Source organism: Felis catus, chromosome B3 (genome assembly GCF_018350175.1).
Source record: "Felis catus isolate Fca126 chromosome B3, F.catus_Fca126_mat1.0, whole genome shotgun sequence".
NCBI classification, from domain to species: domain Eukaryota; kingdom Metazoa; phylum Chordata; class Mammalia; order Carnivora; family Felidae; genus Felis; species Felis catus.
In genome coordinates, this window is record NC_058373.1 from 80,917,204 (window position 1) to 80,939,244 (window position 22,041).

General features: G+C 38.4%; 1 protein-coding gene across 7 annotated transcripts in view; it reads right to left on the reverse strand.

Annotated features, from left to right (window-relative positions):
• Positions 1-8,279: 8,279 nt before the first annotated feature.
• Positions 8,280-22,041, reverse strand: part of HEATR5A (HEAT repeat containing 5A) — a 122,398-nt gene continuing 108,636 nt past the window's right edge. For 6 of the 7 annotated variants that reach the window (XM_045059755.1, XM_011283176.4, XM_045059756.1 and 3 more), the window contains 3 exons: positions 21,382-21,536; positions 10,060-10,273; positions 8,280-9,759 (listed from right to left, as the gene is read on the reverse strand). In XM_045059755.1, coding sequence (XP_044915690.1) covers positions 9,452-9,759; positions 10,060-10,273; positions 21,382-21,536 — 677 coding nt within the window. In that variant the 3' untranslated portion in view covers positions 8,280-9,451. The remainder of the gene's footprint in view (positions 9,760-10,059; positions 10,274-21,381; positions 21,537-22,041) is intronic. The other variant, XM_019832903.3, reaches the window with a different exon arrangement.

The following is a 22,041-nucleotide window of genomic DNA, read 5'->3' on the forward strand; positions in this document are numbered from 1 at the left end:
CACAACTCTGAGACTAAGAGTGGCACATGGCACACTCCTGAGCCAGCCAGTTGCCCCTGTGTGACTTTTTAATTTTTTTCATACCCAGGAGTGGAATTGCTGGATCACATCATAATTATATTAACTTTTTGAGAAATGAGCCAAATGTTGTCCAAAACAACTCTACTAATTCTCACCAGTAATGTACAGAGGTTCTAATTTCAGCACTTGTTATTTTTTTTTCAATATATGACATTTATTGAAAAATTGGTTTCCATACAACACCCAGTGCTCATCCCAAAAGGTGCCCTCCTCAATACCCATCACCCACCCTCCCCTCCCTCCCACCCCCCATCAACCCTCAGTTTGTTCTCAGTTTTTAACAGTCTCTTATGCTTTGGCTCTCTCCCACTCTAACCTCTTTTTTTTTTTTTTTTTCCTTCCCCTCCCCCATGGGTTTCTGTTAAGTTTCTCAAGATCCACATAAGAGTGAAACCATATGGTATCTGTCTTTCTCTGTATGGCTTATTTCACTTAGCATCACACTCTCCAGTTCCATCCACGTTGCTACAAAAGGCCATATTTCATTCTTTCTCATTGCCACGTAGTATTCCATTGTGTATATAAACCACAATTTCTTTATCCATTCATCAATTGATGGACATTTAGGCTCTTTCCACAATTTGGCTATTGTTGAGAGTGCTGCTATAAACATTGGGGTACAAGTGCCCCTATGCATCAGTACTCCTGTATCCCTTGGGTAAATTCCTAGCAGTGCTATTGCTGGATCATAGGGTAGGTCTATTTTTAATTTTCTGAGGAACCTCCACACTGCTTTCCAGAGCGGCTGCACCAATTTGCATTCCCACCAACAGTGCAAGAGGGTTCCCGTTTCTCCACATCCTCTCCAGCATCTATAGTCTCCTGATTTGTTCATTTTGGCCACTCTGACTGGCATGAGGTGATATCTGAGTGTGGTTTTGATTTGTATTTCCCTGATAAGGAGCGACATTGAACATCTTTTCATGTGCCTGTTGGCCATCTGGATGTCTTCTTTAGAGAAGTGTCTATTCATGTTTTCTGCCCATTTCTTCACTGGGTTATTTGTTTTTCGGGTGTGGAGTTTGGTGAGCTCTTTATAGATTTTGGATACTAGCCCTTTGTCCGATATGTCATTTGCAAATATCTTTTCCCATTCCGTTGGTTGCCTTTTAGTTTTGTTGGTTGTTTCCTTTGCTGTGCAGAAGCTTTTTATGTTCATAAGGTCCCAGTAATTCATTTTTGCTTTTAATTCCCTTGCCTTTGGGGATGTGTCGAGTAAGAGATTGCTACGGCTGAGGTCAGAGAGGTCTTTTCCTGCTTTCTCCTCTAGGGTTTTGATGGTTTCCTGTTTCACATTCAGGTCCTTTATCCATTTTGAATTTATTTTTGTGAATGGTGTGAGAAAGTGGCACTTGTTATTTTCTTTTTGATCATAGCCATCCCAGTGGATATAAGTGCTATCTCATTGGGTCTTTGCATTTCCCTAGTGACTAATGATGTTGCACATCTTTTCATGTGTATATTAGCCATTTGTATATCTTCTTTTGGAGAAAGGCCTATTCAAATCCTTTGCCCAATTTTAAATTGTCTTTTCATTATTGAGTTTTACGAGTTCTTTATATATTCTGGATACTAGACTCTTGTTAGATATATGATTTGGAAAGCTTTCTCTCCCATTCTGTAGATTGTCTTTTCACTTTCTTGATGGTGTCCTTTGAAACATAAAAGTGTTTAATTTTGATTAAGTCCTACCTACCTACTTTTTAACTTATGCTTTAGGTGACATAGCTAAGAAACCATTGACAGGCACTTTAAAATGATTGTAGAAAATGATTATGAAACTAAAATAATGAGATATGCTAGATAGGTTTTTAAGGAAGAGTATGGAAACTCCAATCTTTTTTTTTTTTTTTTAATGTTTATGTTTTTATTTTTGAGAGAGAGGGGCGGGGGGGAGAGAGAGAGAGAGAGAGAGAGAGAGAGAGAGAGAGCAAGCACAAGCCAGGCAGAGTCAGAGAGAGAGAGAGGGAGAGAGAGAATCCCAAGTAGGCAGAGCCCGATGTGCGGCTCGAACTCACAAACCATGAGGTCATGACCTGAGCTCAAATTGGACACTCAACCGACTGAGCCACCCAGGTGGCCCCCAACCTTTAAAAATAGTTACAAACTGTTCCAAATGGGTTAGGCATGTGTGTGCTCAGAGACAGATTCTAGGGTGATTTCTGGAAGTTCCAGTACATATTAAGAACATTAATCAAACAGCTAAGGAAACATATTCATATCATAGACAATTCTACAAAATTTTTAATACAACATTAAGACATCAGAATGGTCACATTACTGAAAAGAAAAAGCATCTGCAATGAAGAATGTAGCAAATGGCAGAGTACCCTGACTGGAGAACACCCCTGACTGGAGAATAGGAAGTACATTGTCTAACCACTTCTCATTTGATGTTGACAATAGGCCTGTTGCTGCTGAAACAAAAGCATTTCCATAACTTAGAAAATCTATTTTTAAGACATGTTTGTGTTGAAAAAATGGTTTAGAAGATGTGTTTCTAGGAATTGCCTGACATAAGGGAGGAAAGGTATGGGAAGACCAATCACCCTGGCAATTCAGGGAGTGGTGAGCAATTTCCCAGCATTTGATTATAACATAAAAAGTGCACAGCTTTGTTAAAATGGGAAACAAGTAACTAACAGAAATACTAGGGTTTTTAGGCCTCATTGTGTAGTAGAGAGCCTCAGTTTCGGCTGCATATGCACATTCTTTTTCTGAGGCCACGTGCGTTACCTTCAATAATAGCACTAACAAAATTGCTCTTACATACTTTAAATTGCTTTTAAAAATATCATTTTTGTTCCTTCTTGGAATATTTTATTTCATAAAGCAATCCATTACTTCTGATACGTGTTGGGCATGTATATATTCATTCATCAATTATTCTTGCCTGTAGATATTTTTTCAGGAAAAAAATGATTAAATTTTGATTCCATCAAGAAAAACAATGTCAACATTATTAGTTTTTCACTGGCAGTAATGACCTATTTTCTTAAAAAATATAGTTAGAATTCTTTAAAAAAAAAAAGGTTTTTTGGAATACACTAGTTAAAGAATGATATGTGAGTGCGTAAGAAGAATGGCTACCAAGTAACAAGACTTTTCCCCCAGTAGCCCGTGGAATCATCATTTTATAGAGATGCAAAGAGGAAAGCCAGCAGGAGTCCTACCCAAACAGAAATGCAATGAAAGGAATCTAGCTCCTCTGAATATACAGAACCTGGAATTGTGTTTGTGTTCTGTACTGGATATAACCAAAACAGCCCCAAATTCCCCATTTCCTCAAAGCTAAAAGCACAGGCCTGCATCAGTTAAATAGATGAGTAAACAAGAAAGTCAACACAGGACAATTAATTAACTAGTGGATGATCACCATCAGCAGGGAGTTGGGAGAATGTTATTTCTAGCAAACATGGAGGTAAAACTCTCCTGATAAACTGAGGCATTGCAAGGGCTAACAAATTATTTGTAAAGAAAGTATATTCAACTGACAGAGAAAATGCAATATATGTAATTACCTTGGCCCTACAGTTATAAATGTCAGTGGACTCTGGGAAGATACATACAGGCAGGCTGTTGACGTTTTAGGGTTGTTTGCTTTAATGCAATCATTAAACTTCCAGAAATGATCCAACATTTTAACTTTATAGGTTTTATAGTTTTTTTTTTTTAAAAGTTTATTTACTTATTTTGAGTGTTTATTTACTTATTTTGAGCAGGGGAGAGGCAGAGAGAGGGGGAGACAAAGAGAATCTCAAGCAGGTCCTGCACTGCCAGCGTGGAGCCTGATGTGGAGCTCGAACTCACGAACCATGACATCATGACCTCAGCCGAAATCAAGAGTTGGACGCTTAACCAACAGCCACCCAGGCGCCCCAGGTTTTTTGTTTTGTTTTGAGTATTTCTTTCACATGTTGTCAGTTGTGTATTAACATCATCATAGTTTATCAGTTTGAGGGTTGAAATTTCTTCCCTCTTAATGCAAACTAGTAATAAAAAGACAAAGGCAAATCTGTAGAATATGGCATAAAGGGAATTCTCCTCAAAATTAATGTTACAAAGAACTGCCGGGTTTTGCATTTATTCCATCAAGTAAGTACTATTCTCTAAGCCTGTATCTTATGATATTTCACGGACTTCCATGAAGTCCATCCTATAAGCCTTGTTTTTCTTCTCTGGGCTCCCATATCACTATGTTTATAATTATTTAAGTTTATTTATTTATTTAAATGTTTACTTTTGAGAGCCAGGGAGGGAGGGGGGAGAGAGACAGAGAGAGAGAGAGAGAGAGAGAGAGAGAGAGAGAGAGAGAATGAGAGAATGAGTGGGGAGGGGCAGAGAGAGAGGGAGACACAGAATCTGAAGCAGGCTCCAGGCTCTGAGCTATCAGCCGAGAGCGTGACACGGGATGCAGGGATTCGAACCCACGAACTGGGAGATCATGACCTGAGCTGAAGTTGGATGCTTAACTGACTGAGCCACCCAGGCGCCCCATGTTTATTTTTTTATTTAAGTACCCTACACCCAATGTGGGGCTTGGACTCACGATCCCGAGATCAAGAGTCACGTGCTCTTCCAACTGAAACAGCTAGGCACTCCTATGCTTATAACACTTACAGGACTTATTGTATTGATATAAGTGCCATAATGTTCCCTTTAAGGTTGATGTTGAAGTTCTCTCTTAGAGAAGTAATATTTTACTTCAATGCTCTATTAACAGAAATCCAATGTTATTTTCGTAGTCTTTCCATGATAAGCTTGGAAACAGTGGCTTAAATAGAACTGGATTCCACTGGTAAATTTGGCTCTATTTCTTCTCTTAGAAAAATAAAAGCTCAAGACAAATATACCACTTTGATTCAGGCAAGTTACTAATCAATATATTTCATTATGAAGAGTTACCAAGCTAAGTCTAACTACCTTATCACAACTGGAGACTTTTTAAAATAAAAACAGAAATAAACAATTTTTTATGTATTTTTCAGATTAAACTATTCACCTTTAAACAAATCAAAACTTACATCAATATCTAATCATATAAACTGTTCCCATGCAAACTGTGGAGGACACAATTAAAAAACAAAATGTTTTCCTATTGACTAGAAAGGTTCTGGTCGCAACTTAGAGAAATACACCTGAAAACACCTTCAGCAAGGAGTGAGGAAGGCTGAGGGAATGTGGAGCCCTTGAAAAGAGAAAAGCTACCCTTTGACTGCCAGAGCACTTGTTTTGTCTCCAGCATGGACCTTGGATCCAAAAGATGGGTTCAAATCCCAGGTGTGAAGCCTTAATTTCCTTATCACTAAGGATACACTAAGGATATATTCAGTGTTGTATTAAACAAGGTGTTACATTAAAAAAACAAAAACAAAAACCTATAGAATAGTGCCTAATTCAAAGTTCCTAATTCCATGATACTTGACATATATTTTCATAACTACTGATATTCATGTAACACCTTTACCCAAACAATTCAGGAAACTATATCATTAAATGATAAGTAGAAGTCTTAGTATTTCTGGGGGAGCATAGGTTCACAGTGCTTTTATTAAATCCAAGTTAGTTAACAGAGTGTAGTAATGGTTTCAGGAGTAGAATTTAATGATTCATCACTTATATTTAACACCCAGTGCTCATCCCAAGTGTCCTCCTTAAGGCCTATCACCTAACCCCCACCCACAACCCCTCCAGGAACCCTCAGTTTATTCTTGTATTTAAGAGCCTCTTATGGTTTGCCTCCCTCTCTGTGTTTATCTTACTTTTCCTTCCCTTCCCTATGGTCATCAATTTTGTTTCTTTATTTCCACATGTGAAATCATGATTTGTCTTTCTAGTAGTGACTTATTTCACTTAGCATGATACATTCTAGTTCCATCCACCTTTTTGTAAATGGCAAGGTTTCATCCTTTTTGATCATGAATAATATTCCATTGTGTGTGTGTGTGTGTGTGTGTGTATATACACACACCACATCTTCTTTATCCATTTGTCAATGGACATTTGGGCTCTTTCCATAGTTTGGCTATTGTTGATAGTGCTGCTATAAACATTGGGGTGCATGTGCCCCTTTGAATCAGCATTTTTGTATTCTTTGGATAAATACCTAGTAGTGCAATTCCTGGGTTGTAAGGTAGCTCTGTTTTTGATTTTTTGAGGAACCTCCATACCATTCTCCAGAGTGGCTACAGTAGTCTGCATTCCCACCAGTAGTGTAAAAGGGTTCCCTTTTTTGTGCATCTTTGCCAACATCTGTTGTTTCCTGTGGTGTTAATTTTAGCCCTTCTGCCAGGTGTGAGGCGGTATTTCAACATGGTTTTGATTTGTATTTGTATTTCCCTGATGATGAGTGATGTTGAGCAGTCCATTCATGTTTTGCCCATTTCTTCACTGGATTATTTGTTTTGTGAGTGTTGAGTTTGCTAAGTTCTTTATAGATTTTGGATACTAGCCCTTTATCCGATAGATCACTTGTGAATATCTTCTCCTATTCAGTTGGTTGCCTTTTAGTTTTGTTGATTGTTTTCTTTGCTGTGCAGAAGATTTTTTATCTTGATGAGGTCCTAATAGTTCATTTTTGCTTTTGTTTCCCTTGCCTCTGGCATCGTATGTGGAAAGTAGTTGCTATGGCCAAAGTCAAAGAGGTTGTTGCCTGTTTTATCCTGTAGAATTTTGATGGTTTCCTGCCTTACATTTAGGTCTTTCATCCATTTTGAGTTTATTTTTGTAAATGGTGTAAGAAAGTAGTCCAGGCTTATTCTTCTGCATGTCATTGCCCAGTTTTCCCAGCACATTTGCTGAAGAGACTGTCTTTATTCCATCGGATATTCTTTCCTTCTTTGTCAAAGATTAGTTGGCCATACATTTGTGGGTCCATTACTGGGTTCTCTATTCTGTTCACTTGATCTGAGTGTCTGTTCTTGTGCCAGTACCATACTGTCTTGATGATTACAGCTTTGTAGTATAGCTTTAAGTCCAGAATTGTGATACCTCCAGCTTTGGTTTTTTCTTTTCTTTTTTTTTTTTTTAACATTTATTTATTATTGACAGACACAGAGAGACAAAGAATGAGCATGGGAGGAGCAGAGAGAGAGGGAGACACAGAATTGGAAGCAGGCTCCAGGCTCTGAACTGTCAGCACAGAGCCCGACACGGGTCTTGAACTCACGAGCAGTGAGATCGTGACCTGAGCCGAAGTCGGATGCTCAACTAACTGTGCCACCCAGGCACCCCTGGTTTTCTTTTTCAACATTACTTCGGCTATTCTGCATCTTTTGTGGTTCCATACAAATTTTAGAATTGTTTGTTCTAGCTCTGTGAAGAATGGTGGTGTTATTTTGATAGGTATTGCTAGGAAATCTTAATGTTTAAGAACAAACTAAATGGGATGCCAGGGTGGCTCAGTTGATTAACCATCCCACTTTGGCTCAGGTCATGATGTCACAGTTTCTGAGTCTGAGCTCTGCATCAGGCTCTGTGCTCTGCTTAAGATCCTGTCTCCTCTCTCTCTGCTCCTTCCTCACTCATGCTCTCTTTCTCTAAATAAGTAAACATTAAAAAAAAAAAAAAACCTAAATGAAACAGACAAAAGAACTCAAAAATCAAATTAGTGAGTTGTATCCTGAGAACAACCTAGTCTAGCATTTGCCTTGACAGAGAAGTAGACTTCTGAGCTGAAATCCATCTTGTATCAGTACAGTTCAACAGCGATTAAGTATCTACTTGATGCCACAAAGGCAGTTACAAAACAAAATTCCTCCCTTGAGAAGGTGGTCTAAAAGGGAGATATTAAAATGCAGTGCGATGTTCCATGCACAGAAGAACATGTAAAATATTACAGGAACACAGGCGAGGAAGCAGTTAAATCTGCTTGGTGTAAGAGGGGGCTAAGAAGTGTTAAGGATAGTTAACAAGGGGAAGTGGCATTTAAACCAAGCCTACAAGGAATGGGAATCTGCCAGATACAACAGAGAGACGGGCATTCAGGTGAAGGAAACAGTAAGTGTATACTCAAATTTGCACAATTAGGAAGATAGAGAATCCAAACCATTGCTAAGAATGCTTCAAAGAAAGGGCTCCTCTAATAAAAATATCAAGTTTCAGAGAAGGGATATTATTTGCTCCAGAGAATTGATTTTCTGGAATCTGTGAGATGAATCAGTCATCTTTTGTAGGCAAAATAATCTCAAATACAAGAATGATAAAGAAAATTAGCTTTATTTATGTAAATTAAAAAACTGATTGTAGTGTTAGATTTTGTCAAGTGTTTTCATTCTGAACAATTTACAAGAGTATTTATATACAAACATAATAAAATAGAGTACATCACATTGTTCTTTCTTGACTCAAAGTATTTTTTCTCAATTCTGAACATGCCCTTATCACTCCAGTTTGTAACTTTTAACAGGGAAATGCTATGTTGTGACATAGTGCTTGATTCATACATATAACACTGAAGTGGAAGGAGAGTCAATGATCATCGAGTTAAAAAATATTTTTTCAACCAATATGACTCTATCATTAGGTTTTTTTCTATATTAAAATATGTTTCATAAAAAAACATACTTGCATTTGTTGATGATCTAAATTTGTTGTTTTACATAAACCCATAGTTGACCTAAATATAGATGTGAATCTATATTAAACTCATTGATATGAATGTCTGTCATAAACGAAAATGAACAAAATTGTCAGGAAGAGAGGCAACAGAAAATCCTCTGAGAAATTAAGTGGAGATGCCCTATTCTATTAAAAATAAGTAAAATTTCCATTTCTTGAACCCAATATAAGCCAAACCAAAAGGTGATGAAAAGCCATGATATTTATAGACACCAGATCTTAAGTTACACTGTAGGGCTGTAGTTAACTTGTACTACTACATATTGTATAATTCTAAACCAAGTTTCCTAAATAGTTTTCCAATCATTTATGTTGTTTGAGAAATTCAAGAAAGTTTAATATAATTACTGAATAAGGCAGAATTTTCAATCAGCAATTGGGATACACTATAAATGCAGATAATTTATACTAGAGTCTAATCTGTATCTGTCAAAATATTAAGTATACCATAATGTGTATGGACTGTCAGAAGAAAACCATCTCATTTTTAAAGCAGTGGGCTGTTTAGTACGTTCAATTTTTTAGCACTTTCTTGAAATTCCTGGTGAGAGCTCTGTGGTTTTACTAAACTGAAAAACAAAAACAAAAAACCCACAAAAAATGTTAAGTTTGACATTACTTTGAAAATTCACAGCTATTTAAGACAATCAACCAGACCTCCAAGTGCACTTGTGTCTAAAATGTCACTTTTGTCCCCAAAGAGAAGTAATCAACTATTTTATTAAGGTGTTTACTATTAAAACAAAAAAAATCAGAGGAAATTGGTCTTTAATTGGATGCTTGCATTCTTTCCAGGGTTCTTGGTATGTTTAGATGTTGGTATCTTGACTTTGACACTTTCCTGATTGCCCTTGATAGCAGCCTCAAGGCGGGCTTTCAGGGCTGGAGAAGAAGCCATTACATTTTTAAAAACTGAAGAATACTGAGGCCCAATCTGCATGAGATGTTGCAAAGCAAAGTCATGTAAACTTTTCATTATGGAAGTTGCTGATCCCAGAGTATTATCATCCAAAAGGAAGGAAATGAGGATGGGCAGAAGACAGGCCACCAGCTGAGAACCTGGCAAGTAAATAAATGATGTAAGTTCTGGGTTGAAGGGTGTAAATGTTCGTTATACAAAGTTGTAAACTCACTTGATCTGTTGATCTGTACACGTTTTTCCCCACTGAAGGGGGAAGAAAAATCCTTCTAATCTCTCAAATTAACACTCAATAATATCAATACTGGGAATTAACCACTGACCTTTAATGTAGAAAAATAATGTTAAGTGACCAACGGAATGTTTTACATTTAAAATAACATTAAGTTTCTGATTTGGGACAGGTTTTTATTTAGTATGAATTTAGTGATGACACTTACGGTGCTGTTCTTCAGCAATGGCTACAAGTGCTTCCAAGACCTTTATGCCTTCTTGAAAGACCTGAAGCTCAGTAGTGTCTTCTGGCTTTCTCTGGTCTATTTCTTGCAATTTTTCCACAATCGAGGATACTAAAGAGTAAATATATGGGTAGGAAACAGCTGGATTTGGATATTGAAAAATAGAAAGTAGGAGCTGATAGGTCTTGATTTGTACCTAATCAGGGAAGAGACAAAAATAACATAAACTGTAAATATAAATTTACGTTTATATTAACATGCAGATTGTAATATAATTTTTATAAAAAGAGAATTAAAAACTGTGAATTAAAAACTTTTTTAGACAAATCTCTTAAAAAAGGCATTTAAATTTCTTGCTAAGTTTATGTATTTATTTTGAGAGGCGAAAGAGCCCATGCAGATGAGTGGGGGAGAGGCAGAGAGAGAGGGAGAGAGAATCCCAAGCAGGCCCTGTGCTGTCAGTGCTGAGCCTGAGTAGAAATCAGGCACTCCCATTGAAATTTCTTTTTTTTTTTAATTATTTTTTTAATGTTGGTTTATTTTTGAGAGAGAGACAGAGTGTGAGTGGGGGAGGAGTAGAGCGAGAGGGAGACACAAAATCCAAAGCAGGCTCCAGGCTCTGAGCTGTCAGCACAGAGCCTGACACGGGGCTCGAACTCACAAACCGCGAGATGATGACATGAGCCGAAGTTGGATGCTCACCGACTGAGCCACCCAGTTGCCCCAAAATTTATTTCTTAATTTATCTTTAACTTTGGAAGTCCAAGTGCTAACAGGTATTATAAGTGGGACAACAGGCCCAAAACGGAGTCACCTGGGAGAAGTCCATGTCACCAAACCAAGACTCAGTACCTAACTTAATTACAGTTTCAACCTCTCCCAGTATTGGAATCTTAAACCAGTCAATCCATAATTACCTGGTCAGCACTAGTGAACTAATCTGCCTGACAGACCCCGGATATCGCCCTCACCCAAGGAAGGTGGCTTTGCCTAAAACAATCCACTCTTTGCTATTAACTTCCTCATCCCTCCCCATTCTGTCTAGAAATCTTTGGTTTTGTCCAGCTCTTCAAAGCTCTTTTCAATTTGGATTCATTTCATGAATCGTTGAATAAAGCCAGTAAGATCTTTAAAATTTACTCAACTGAGGGGTACCTGGGTGGCTCAGTTAACCATCCGACTTTGGCTTAGGTCATCATCTCACAGTTTGTGGGTTTGAGCCCCACACTGGGCTCTCTGTTCTCTGTGTGGTGCCCGCTTCGCATCCTCTGTCCCCCTCTTTTTCTGTACCTCCCCTGCTCATGCTCTCTCCCAAAAATAAACAGACATTTTTAAAAATTTACTTAGTTGAATTTTGTTTCTTGACAGATTTGGGGCAATGTGGTGCTAAGGAAACTTCTGAAGGTTTCAGGGACAAAGAGAAACACAGGTTGGACTGGTGGTTCAGTCTGCAGTCACCATTTGTTGGGGTCTTCTGGTTCCGCTCCTTCCCCAGCCCTCATTTCCACACTGGGAATTGATGGTGATGCACGCAAGGGCTTCTACTGGCCAGTCCGCAGTAACATCAGTTTTGTTACTCCTGGTGTGTTAATGTGCACATGAAGTAAAGGCTACTGCAGATGGAAATCTAGGAAGCCAAAAAACTGCAAAATTGGTAGGCACAGGTGGAGTACATAAAAGTTGTCAGAGTGTTTGCTACCTGACTCTAAGACTCCTGTGTAGGATAAACTGATCATGGAGTGGGTTAGACAGACACAGGTTACCCACCAATCTCAAGAAAATTTCTTTGCAGCAAAGTACACTGTAAAACACCACACAATCCCCAACTCAGCAGCACATCCTTCATAGGTATTAGTTTGGCTCCATAGACCCAAAGACTTCAAAGAAATGGGATCCTTAAATTCCAAAAAGTTAAGCACTGCACCTTCTGGCACACCTGCTTATGTCTAACAACTACTGTCTCTGTAGCCATAAAGACCTACAAAAATGGCAAAATCTTACTAAAGGCAACCTAGAATTACAATGGCCATTATGGAGAAAGTGCCAATTAGACAAGGTCATTTATGTAAGACATGCACTTAAAAGCAAGGGTTCCCAAATTCAAAAAGGATGGGATACCAATTTTAACTGTTAAGCAGAAGCTTCCAAAAGGCTTCAAGATTCCAAAATAGCTTCACTGAAAGTTTCATTGCAAAAAGCAAATAAAAAATTAAAGACACAAAAGGTATGTAAAACAACACCTCCTGCACTGCCGCCCCCTGGGTGCCCGTCATCAAAACCCTGGCACAGAAATTGAGGTCTCGTTTCTAATTAATTAACTGCGATACTGGAAAAAAGATTGTTCTCAACAGTTTTGTGCAAATCCTTCAACACTAATTTGAATGTCCCCATATGGGCCCCATATGGGCCCCTCCCAGAGCTGACGAGATTCTGAGGGAATTTCTGGTACACTGCTATGTTATTCTTTAAATAGACAAGGAAAATTGTCAAACAAAATTAAAATTGATGGAAACCTCACCACATCCTGGTAGATACTGGAGCTACACTGTCTAGGTAAATCCCATTCACGGCCTGCACATGGGATCCTGGCCAAACTGGTAGAAGCCAACTTAGGAGGATAATCCTTACCAGAATCCACTCTCCCAGATCTCTGTAGTAACCAGGAGAGACAGGAATATAAAACATCTTTTGCACCCTCTTTGAGGATGCCTTTTGAATTCAAGGGGTTGTTCGATATGGCCAGGAATATTTACTATTTGTCCTAGCTAAAACCTCACATAGTATTTGAAATAACTTTTTTAAAAAGTAACTCTATGGTTAGAAGTTGGCCAAACCGGAAGCTGATTTTCAGAGCCTAATGAGAACATTTAAGGATTCCTTCCCTAAGCTAAAATGAAACTATGTGCCCACTAAAACATTCCAAAAACACACAACTCTAAATCTAAAACACAGGCATCTTTTGATTTCCATCTCATTTGAATATCTTCCAGATATAAGAAAGCAAACTGAAGATAATGTGGTTGGACAGGTGGGTCAAGCTATGAAGTCTTTTAAGTTGCAAATCAATTCTTTGAGGAATTAAAAGCAACCATCTTTACTTTACAAACCTTTGCAAAACTAGAAATGAGGCTCCAGAAACAATTCAAAATCTACCCATCCTTTTTATCAATCTAAAAACCTTCCCCTTTATAAGTATTGTAAAAATTCAGGCCAAAGGGAACAAAAGTCCTTTCTGGAAGAACTTGCATTCTTTGCAGTGCCTTTGAGATGTAAATAGTTTACCAGGTATTCTTTGGGAACTGTTACCTAGACCATCCCCAATTCCTAGGACTGAAGGAATAAAAAGGGAGAAAGGCTTTTAAAAAATATAAACTGCTATATAATGGAATATTAGCCATCAAAAAAATGAAATCTTGCTATCTGCAATGATGTGATGGAGCTAGAGAGTATTACGCTGAGCAAAACAAGTTAGAGAAAGACAAATATCATATGATTTCACTCATGTGAATTTAAGAAATACAAGCAAAGGGCAAAATAAAAGAGGGGGCAAACCAAGAAACCAACTCTTAAGTCTAGAGAACAAACTGATGGTTACCAGAGGTAAGGTGGGTGGGGGAAGGGCAAAATAAATGATGGGAATTAAGGAGTGCACTTATCATGGTGAGCACTGAGTAAGAATCGAGTTGCTATACCTTTCACCTGAAACTAGTATAACATTGTATGTTAACTATACTGGAATTTAAATAAAAACTTAAAAAAATATATAAGCTGCTATAGAAAATCCCATGCCACAAATCTAGTCCACAGCTTCCATAAGATTATCTGTCAAGACAAATCTTAAATATCTTTTCTACAAATATTAGTAAAGAAAACTTTAGCCATTTGAGCAGATAACCTTATCTCAGCGGGCAGAAACACAATGTGGACCCAACTGCTCTTTTTAAAAAATTAAAAAAAAATATTTATTTATTACTGAGAGAGAGGAAGAGAGAGACAGGCAACACAAGAGGGTGAGTGTGTGTGTGGCAGGGGGGGTGGGGAGGGGGGTGGTGGCAGAGAGAGAGGGAGACACGGAATCCGAAGCAGGCTCCAGGCTGTCAGCACAGAACCCAATGTGGGTCTTGAACCCATGGACCACAGAGATCACAACCTGAGCTGAAGTCCAGTGCTTAACTGACTGAGCCACCCAGGTGCCCCTTGGATCCAACTGCTCTTGAATCAGCTAGTGAGTTTTGCATCATCATACCCATCTCATGGCTAACATTTTAAATGAAAGCTGTTTGCTTGGGAACATTTAAGGAGTGACCAGGCAGGGCTATCAGTTCTCCACTATTACTGATTCCAAACACCTTGACGCCAGGACCCCTGGCTCCAGGGCATAAGGAACTTATTTAAGACACCTGAGCACTCAGTCCTTGTTTGACCAGTTCCTGGATGCCTGAGAGGACATATACACCAGACCACCGTCCTCAGTAAAACTCCACACTTCCTAGCAAAGATAAGAGTCATGTTCCTTTTTCTTTCTGAGTCTCCCAGATGGTTTGTATCTGCTCTGTCTTCAATAAATTCTCTTGCTTCCTTTAGGCTTGTGTTTTATTTCCATTATGCGCAAAGCCAAGTACCCTCTTTGCGGGCCCTGTGGCACCCCTTTGGGTCCTCTGACTTTGCCTGCTGACATCAGTCTGTCTACTTAAAAATAGTTTCTGGGGCGCCTGGATGGCGCAGTCAGTTAAGCGTCCGACTTCAGCCAGGTCATGATCTCGCGGTCCGTGAGTTCAAGCCCCGCGTCAGGCTCTGAGCTGATGGCTCGGAGCCTGGAGCCTGTTTCCGATTCTGTGTCTCCCTCTCTCTCTGCCCTTCCCCCATTCATGCTCTGTCTCTCTCTGTCCCAAAAATAAATAAACGTTGAAAAAAAAAATAGTTTCTAAAAATCTTTTTGGTGGGGCGCCTGGGTGGCTCAGTCGGTTAAGTGACTGACTTCAGCTCAGGTCATGATCTCACAGTTTGTGAGTTCCAGCCCCGTGTTGACCCCGTGTTGACCCCGTGCTGACAGCTTGGAGCCTGGAGCCGGCTTCAGATTCTGTGTCTCTCTGTCTCTCTGCTCCTCCCCTACTCACTCTCTCTCTCTCTCTCTCTCTCTCTCTCTCTAAAAAATAAACATTAAAAATATTAAATAAATAATAAAAATAATCTTTTTGGTAACTTGAAACCTTAAAAATTATACTGAGACAAGTTGAAAGAGATATCACTGAATATCTAGATCATTTCCAAATAAAATAAAAAACTGAAACAATTACTAAACATAGTTTTATCTATTTTTGGCTTATTACAAAGAAACTTAAGATAGGTGGGTCTATTAATAAACATGTTTGGTTCCCAGGGCACCTGAGCGGCTCAGTCGGTTAAGCATCTGACTCTTGGTTTTGACACGGGTCATGATCTCATGGTTTGTGGGTTTGAGCCCTGCATTGGGCTCTGCACTGGCAGCACGGAGCCTGCTTGGGATTCTCTCCCTCTCCCTATCCCTCTGCTTCTTCCCTGCTTGTGCTCTCTCTCTCAAAATAAGTAAATAAATGTTTAAAAAAATCCAAATGTTTGGTTCTCCATGGAAAAATTTACTATGAGGAAGAGTATCTTTTGAGAAATTACAAAATGTTTTCATAAATTTGTCAATCTGAAGAATGTTGGTGTAACAGTTCATAGTTATTCACTTAGTTTTCCATTAAAAATTAAGGTTTCCGAGGGTTAAAAATTTTAATATATGTAATTTAACTACTAGAAATAATTGTCAGCAAGCCCTCTATAGACCCCAATAGTTAAGACCAGAAATAGACAAGATTGCTTAACTCATATGCTAACTGAAACCCATTGTTCTTTTTTCTTTTTGTATTTTCTTGATGCATTGATGAGAGACATTTTGCAATGATCTGAACACAATTGCCAGGCCAGAAAAGCCCTGATAGCAACTGCATGCCTAGAAGACCACATTTGAGTCCCTTCCCTGCCCATGATCATATGCTGAACATATACCAACCCCCACCCATGATCCTGTGCTGCCTGCCCTCTTGCATGTATCTCCCCATTCTTCCTCTATAAAACTCCAGGTGTCCATTTTGTTGGCAGAGAGGTAGTTGTTAAGGCTTGAGCCACCTCCCCTGGCTGCCAGCACCCAAAATAAAGTTCTGCCTTTCTCTTTTCCAAACCGTTGTCTCTTGAGTGATTGGCTTCTCTTGCAACTAGTTTATCTGAGTTTGGGAACAGTGTTGGCAAACCCAGACAGGAGCTATGCTTTCAATGTGTCCAACTGCCTTGGGACTCCCAGGAATGGAGCAGTTTGCTGAGGCAGCTCACAGGGCTTACCCATTTGTTTCCTGAGTTAGTGGCTGTTCATCTTTGTATACTAGGAAAGTAGGATGTGGGTTTTCAGTAAAAGAAACCATGAGAAATGCAGATGCAATTTTGTTGAGGGAAGAGAAAGTAATTCTGTCCTAAAGTGAGGCTGGTGATTTCAGAATGGGAAAGAGGAAATTCAGAGAATAAAATCCAAAGGTACAAAATAAAGTTGTAGAAAATTTGTGATAAGGGATCTTGGGAAAGGAATTTTATGCATGGTCAAGCTGCCTAGGATTGGAATAAATTTGTTTAAATAAAAAAAGGAAATGAGCTTTAATATTAAAAATACACTGTTACAAAATTAGAATTTGGTTTTCTCTCTATTAAAAGGACATAGTTTTCTTGGATTACTGGTCTGCTTTTGATAAGAGATTATAAAGGTTTTTCTTTGCCTTTTAAAATAATCTGCCTAGAAAACAAAGATTCTTTATTTTATCAAAATAATTCCCTGTGTTTCATATTTTCTTTATCAAGTCTTTGATTCCTTTTTTTTGAAAAAATTTTTTTAACGTTTATTTATTTTTAAGACAGAGAGACAGAGCATGAACGGGGGAGGGTCAGAGAGAGAGGAAGACACAGAATCTGAAACAGGCTCCACGCTCTGAGCCATCAGCACAGAGCCTGACGCGGGGCTTGAACTCACGAACCTCGAGATCATGACCTGAGCCGACGTCAGATGCTTAACCGACTGAGCCACCCAGGCGCCCCATCAAGTCTTTGATTCCTTAAGAAAACAATCTTTCCTAGTAAAAGAACTAAGTTTGTTTGTTTGTTTGTTTTTTAAGACAACTATGTAACTTTCTGTATTGCCTGTGAAATCTTTAACTGTCTTTCTGGTTAAATGGATAACCAAGTAATGTTTCACAGTGACCTACAGTCCTACTATTTGACCAAATATTTTAAAACCTTTTGATATTATTAGTAAACTTCTCCAAAATCTAATTCTAAATGAAATCTTTTGACTTGGAACCAACTCTGGGATTTTTCATATGGCTCCTAGAAAATCACAAAAGAAGTGTTCTTGCTCCTTATAAAAACAAAGCTGTTAAACTGATTAGGCTATTTGATATTAAATTATGTGAGAAGCATTCTCAAAAGGAAATAATACTAAGTCTTCTTTATGTTGTATTTATGTAGGTATAGGTTATAAATGTTACAGAAAAAATGAAACTCCTGGAAATCTGACATGTCCTAATATTATGTTATTAGTCATAATTCCCATTATTACCTTAAAATATTGTGTGTCATAACCAATTTTCATGTCAGCTGCATTATAATGTACTGTCATCAGAGCTTTAACCATGGACATTTTTAAGTCTTCTATCATGTACAATTACTGTTTTACTCTGATGCTTTTGCAAATGTGGGACTCATGGAAAAGACCCTACCAACAACTGATGCCAATGCAGATTACAAGATGTTGAACTTTGGGTGTGTATTTCACAACTTAAGACGGTTCCCATGGACATCTGGTCCTGTGCAAATACTGGAGACCTTGAAATCAAATTGACTAGGAAGAGAAGTAGCAGACATCAAGGTAGATTGCTTCTATTCAAGATGTCAGATCAAGACTTCTCACTATAACTAAACATGAAATTCTCTCTTCTCTTTCTTCCTTTACTTTGGTACTAGTCTGGGGAAAGATAATGCCATCATCTGTACCTCCCAGGCCATTCTTTCTTCTTCTTTTTTTTTTTTTTTATTATTTTTTATTTAAAAAAAAATTTTTTTTTTTAACATTTATTTTTGAGACAGAGAGAGACAGAGCATGAACAGGGGAGGGGCAGAGAGAGAGAGAGACACAGAATCTGAAACAGGCTCCAGACTCTGAGCTGTCAACACAGAGCCCGACGCGGGGCTCGAACTCACAGACCGTGAGATTATGACCTGAGCAGAAGTCGGACGCTTAACCGACCGAGCCACCCAGGCGCCCCCCTCCCAGGCCATTCTTAATAAACTACAATAGATCTCCTTAGAAGTTACTTACTGAGTCTGACTTTTATGGCCAGAACATCCACTGCCTTGTTTTTACTCTTCTCTGATTATCACTATACTTGCCCAATTAGACACAAATGCCTATGCAAACTGTAGTATATTTATACCCATGTTCTTAAGATTACCTAAATCACATCTGCCCCCAATTATGAAAAAGATCTCACCAACAGTACTCATCTGTGCAAGGCATTTAGAACAACTCTTTATTTCAAACTAGATTTATGGAAAACCTAAGTGACCCCTGGCTTATACAGAAAATGTAATAATCCCTGCAAATGAAGCCATTAATAGTGCCACCTCGGTGAGAGTGGTTTATGCTCCCAATATGATTTATCTTGGTCTGTGGTGGTTATCATTCTCCTTGGGCCTGCAAATGTCTAGATGGCTGGCAATACCTAGGAAATGTCTCTTAGGCTATATGATTATTTATAAGCAAACCGAGACACCTCACTGCTCAACTCCCTGGAATTTACAACGTTGAGTTAGACCTACAAGGAGGCAATAATTCAGAAGAAGGTCGTTCTTGATAATAGGATAGCCCTTTATTAGTTTTTAGCTGAACAAGGTATCTGTGTTGTGGTCAATACCACTTGCTGTTCCATGACTATGCTTCTGGGGAAGTTGAAACTCAGCTACATAAGATTTGTGAACAAGCCACACAACTTAAGAAACTGACTCCTGCAATGGGGTCTTCTGTGATTTAATTGGATTTTAATTGGTTTGGGTCTTGGGGACTGTGGCTGCAAAGTGCACTCCAGACGCTGGGAAATATCCTGCTGATAGTAATCATTATAATAATCTCCCTGGGGGCTCATGGGTGGCTCAATTGGTTAAGTGTCTGACTCTTGATTTTGACTCAGGTCATGATGTCATGATTTGTGAGATTAAGCCCCACGTCAGGCTCTGTGCTGACAGCATGGAGCCTGCTTGGAATATTCTCTCTCTCTCTCTCTCTCTCTCCTTCTCTTTTTTGCCCCTCCTCAGCTCACACTCTCTCTCTCTCTCTCTCCCCTAATAAATAAACATAAAAAAAAAAAAAAATCTTCCCGGTCCTGTTTTTCCTCAAAGGTTTTAAATGCATGCTCATAGCTGCTAACCACCATGGAAATGATGTGCAAAATATCGGAAAAGGAACACAAAGAATGACCAACTTAAAAAATGTGAACCTGAAGTTGTGACTTGTGAATACCACACAGAGGATCAGCAAACCCTGCAAGAACTTCAGTGGTAGCCGGGAGGGTTGCTAATGCTTTCAACTTGGATCCCATCTCTCAGTTAAGCTGAGAGTATGATCAAAAGGGGGAAGATTGTTAAAAAAAAGGAGACAACAGGCCCAAAATGGAGTCACTTGTGCTAAAGCTCATGTGACCAAACCAAGACTTAATACTTAACTTAGTTACAGTCAATCTGGAATTACCTGGTCAGCACTAGTGAGGTAATCTGCTTGACAGACCCCTGCTGTCTCCCAAAGGAAGGTGACTTTGCCTGAAACAATCCATACTTTGCTAGTAACTTCCTTGTCCTAACCGCCTCCTGTCTGTAAGTCTTTGATTTTGTATGGCTCTTCAGAGCTCTTTTCTATCTGCCAAATGGGATGCTGCCCAATTTATGAAATGTTGAATAAAACAGTAAAGATCTTTACTATTTCTTCAGTTGAATTTTGTTTTTTTAACACAGGCATTCAAATTTGCATGCTAACAATGGCTATGACAGTTTGGAGTGAGAATAGAGGCATATGGGTTACACAGTATAGCATAACTATGAGTGGCTAACTTTTTTTTTTTCTTCTCTACTTCCCATTTTCCTTCTCATATGCCCCTCTGTGATATAAGAAAAAAACAGAACCAAACACAGACACAAATGTGACAACTATTTTGGGGATTTCAGAAAACGTTCTAGGTAAAAATCACATATATCTAAATGTTCAAATGGCATGATCTTAAAGTTTTAAGCAACCATGTCTGGACCATATTAACTTTGTGTCATCACACAGCAGAACCACCCTTTGAGACTGCAACATAAAGCTCCTGTGAAGCTGAGAGCAACAAATAGGACAGAACAAAAGATGACTATACACTGGGGTGCCTGGGTGCCTCAGCTGGGTAAATGACTGACTTTGGCTCAGGTTGGGATCTCATAGTCTGTGACTTTGAGCCCCATGTTGGACTCTGTGCTGGCAGCTCGGAGTCTGGAGTCAGATTCTGTGTCTCCTTCTCTCTCTGCCCCTCCCCCCACTCATGTTCTGTTTCTCTCTCAAAAATGAATAAACATTAAAAAAATTTTATAAAAAAAAGATGACTATACATCAAATATGTAAATCATACTTTACCCAATTCACTATGACAGTATTTGAATGATTATTTTTTCCTGAGAGAAAATTTGGTTCTTGTATTTCAGGAGTCAATGAATTTGTGCCACAAACTCATTTTGCAGTGCATAAAGGAATAGGAAGTTAATGTAGCAAATGAAGGGGTCATAAAAGAATGAGATTAACTTGAGCGTACTGCTTTGGGGAGGGTCTCATACTTCATATAAAGAATACTTCATATTCTTGAAGGTATGTGAAGTCTTTCTTTTTTAGGAAATCCACTATAATAAGCTACAAAGTATCTTACTTTGTAAGATGTCCCTTATAATTTCTAAAGATGTATCAACTTTAAGATGCCTCTATTTCAAATTAATTTTTTAAAAAAACATTTCCTTTATCTTTCTCCAACTACACTGTATCCTTGGGGCCAAATAATAAGACCATTATTATTTGGCTTTGTCACCCCAAGAATAAGGAATTACTCCACACCTACAAATAAAAAAAATTAGCCTGGTACTTCTTGTTGGAGCCAACAAAGTCACAAAGAAAGTTCTGCAAAAGCCTAAACATATTCCTATTACAAACCTCTTTCTACTGAAGAGACTTACCACAGGATCTTTTATCTCAAGAGTAGCCTTAAATTTCTCAATACAACGCTTCTGAAGGCATGGAATGGTAGTAACTTCTGGACTGGTAGACAAAATAAATACTGTGATAGCAGTAAGGAGACTGATTTCATCAAGTTCTTGATGTGTTCCATCTACTAAAGAGAAATGATCTATCAGAAACATCCCAACATTGACAATTGCCATATTTATTGTTCTATATATCTGTGAAGATGCATCTAGTTTGACAGCCAACAATTTCTTTTGTGTACACAACAGTTACAGACAAACACTGATGGAATGATTTTAAGAATCCTGGAAAATGTCATAGGTTTCAAAATGTGCACTGTAAGTAATTCTAGAGCCAAAATTTACGAAAGTGATTATATTCTTCACAGGTAGACATCTGTAAATACCATGTGTAGATTTACCAGGAATATACATTTATTAGTTGTGTGACCTTGGATATCTAACCCCATTTGTCGTTTTCTCATTTGTAAAATGGGAGTATTAACAGTACTTACATTTTATAAAGTTATGAGGAGTTATTCAAGTAAATCATTTAGAATAGCACGTTACACATATGCTCAACATGTGTTAGCTATTATCATTTTTGTTGTGAAGCAGATGAGAAATGAATGTACAACTGATTTTTCTTGGTTA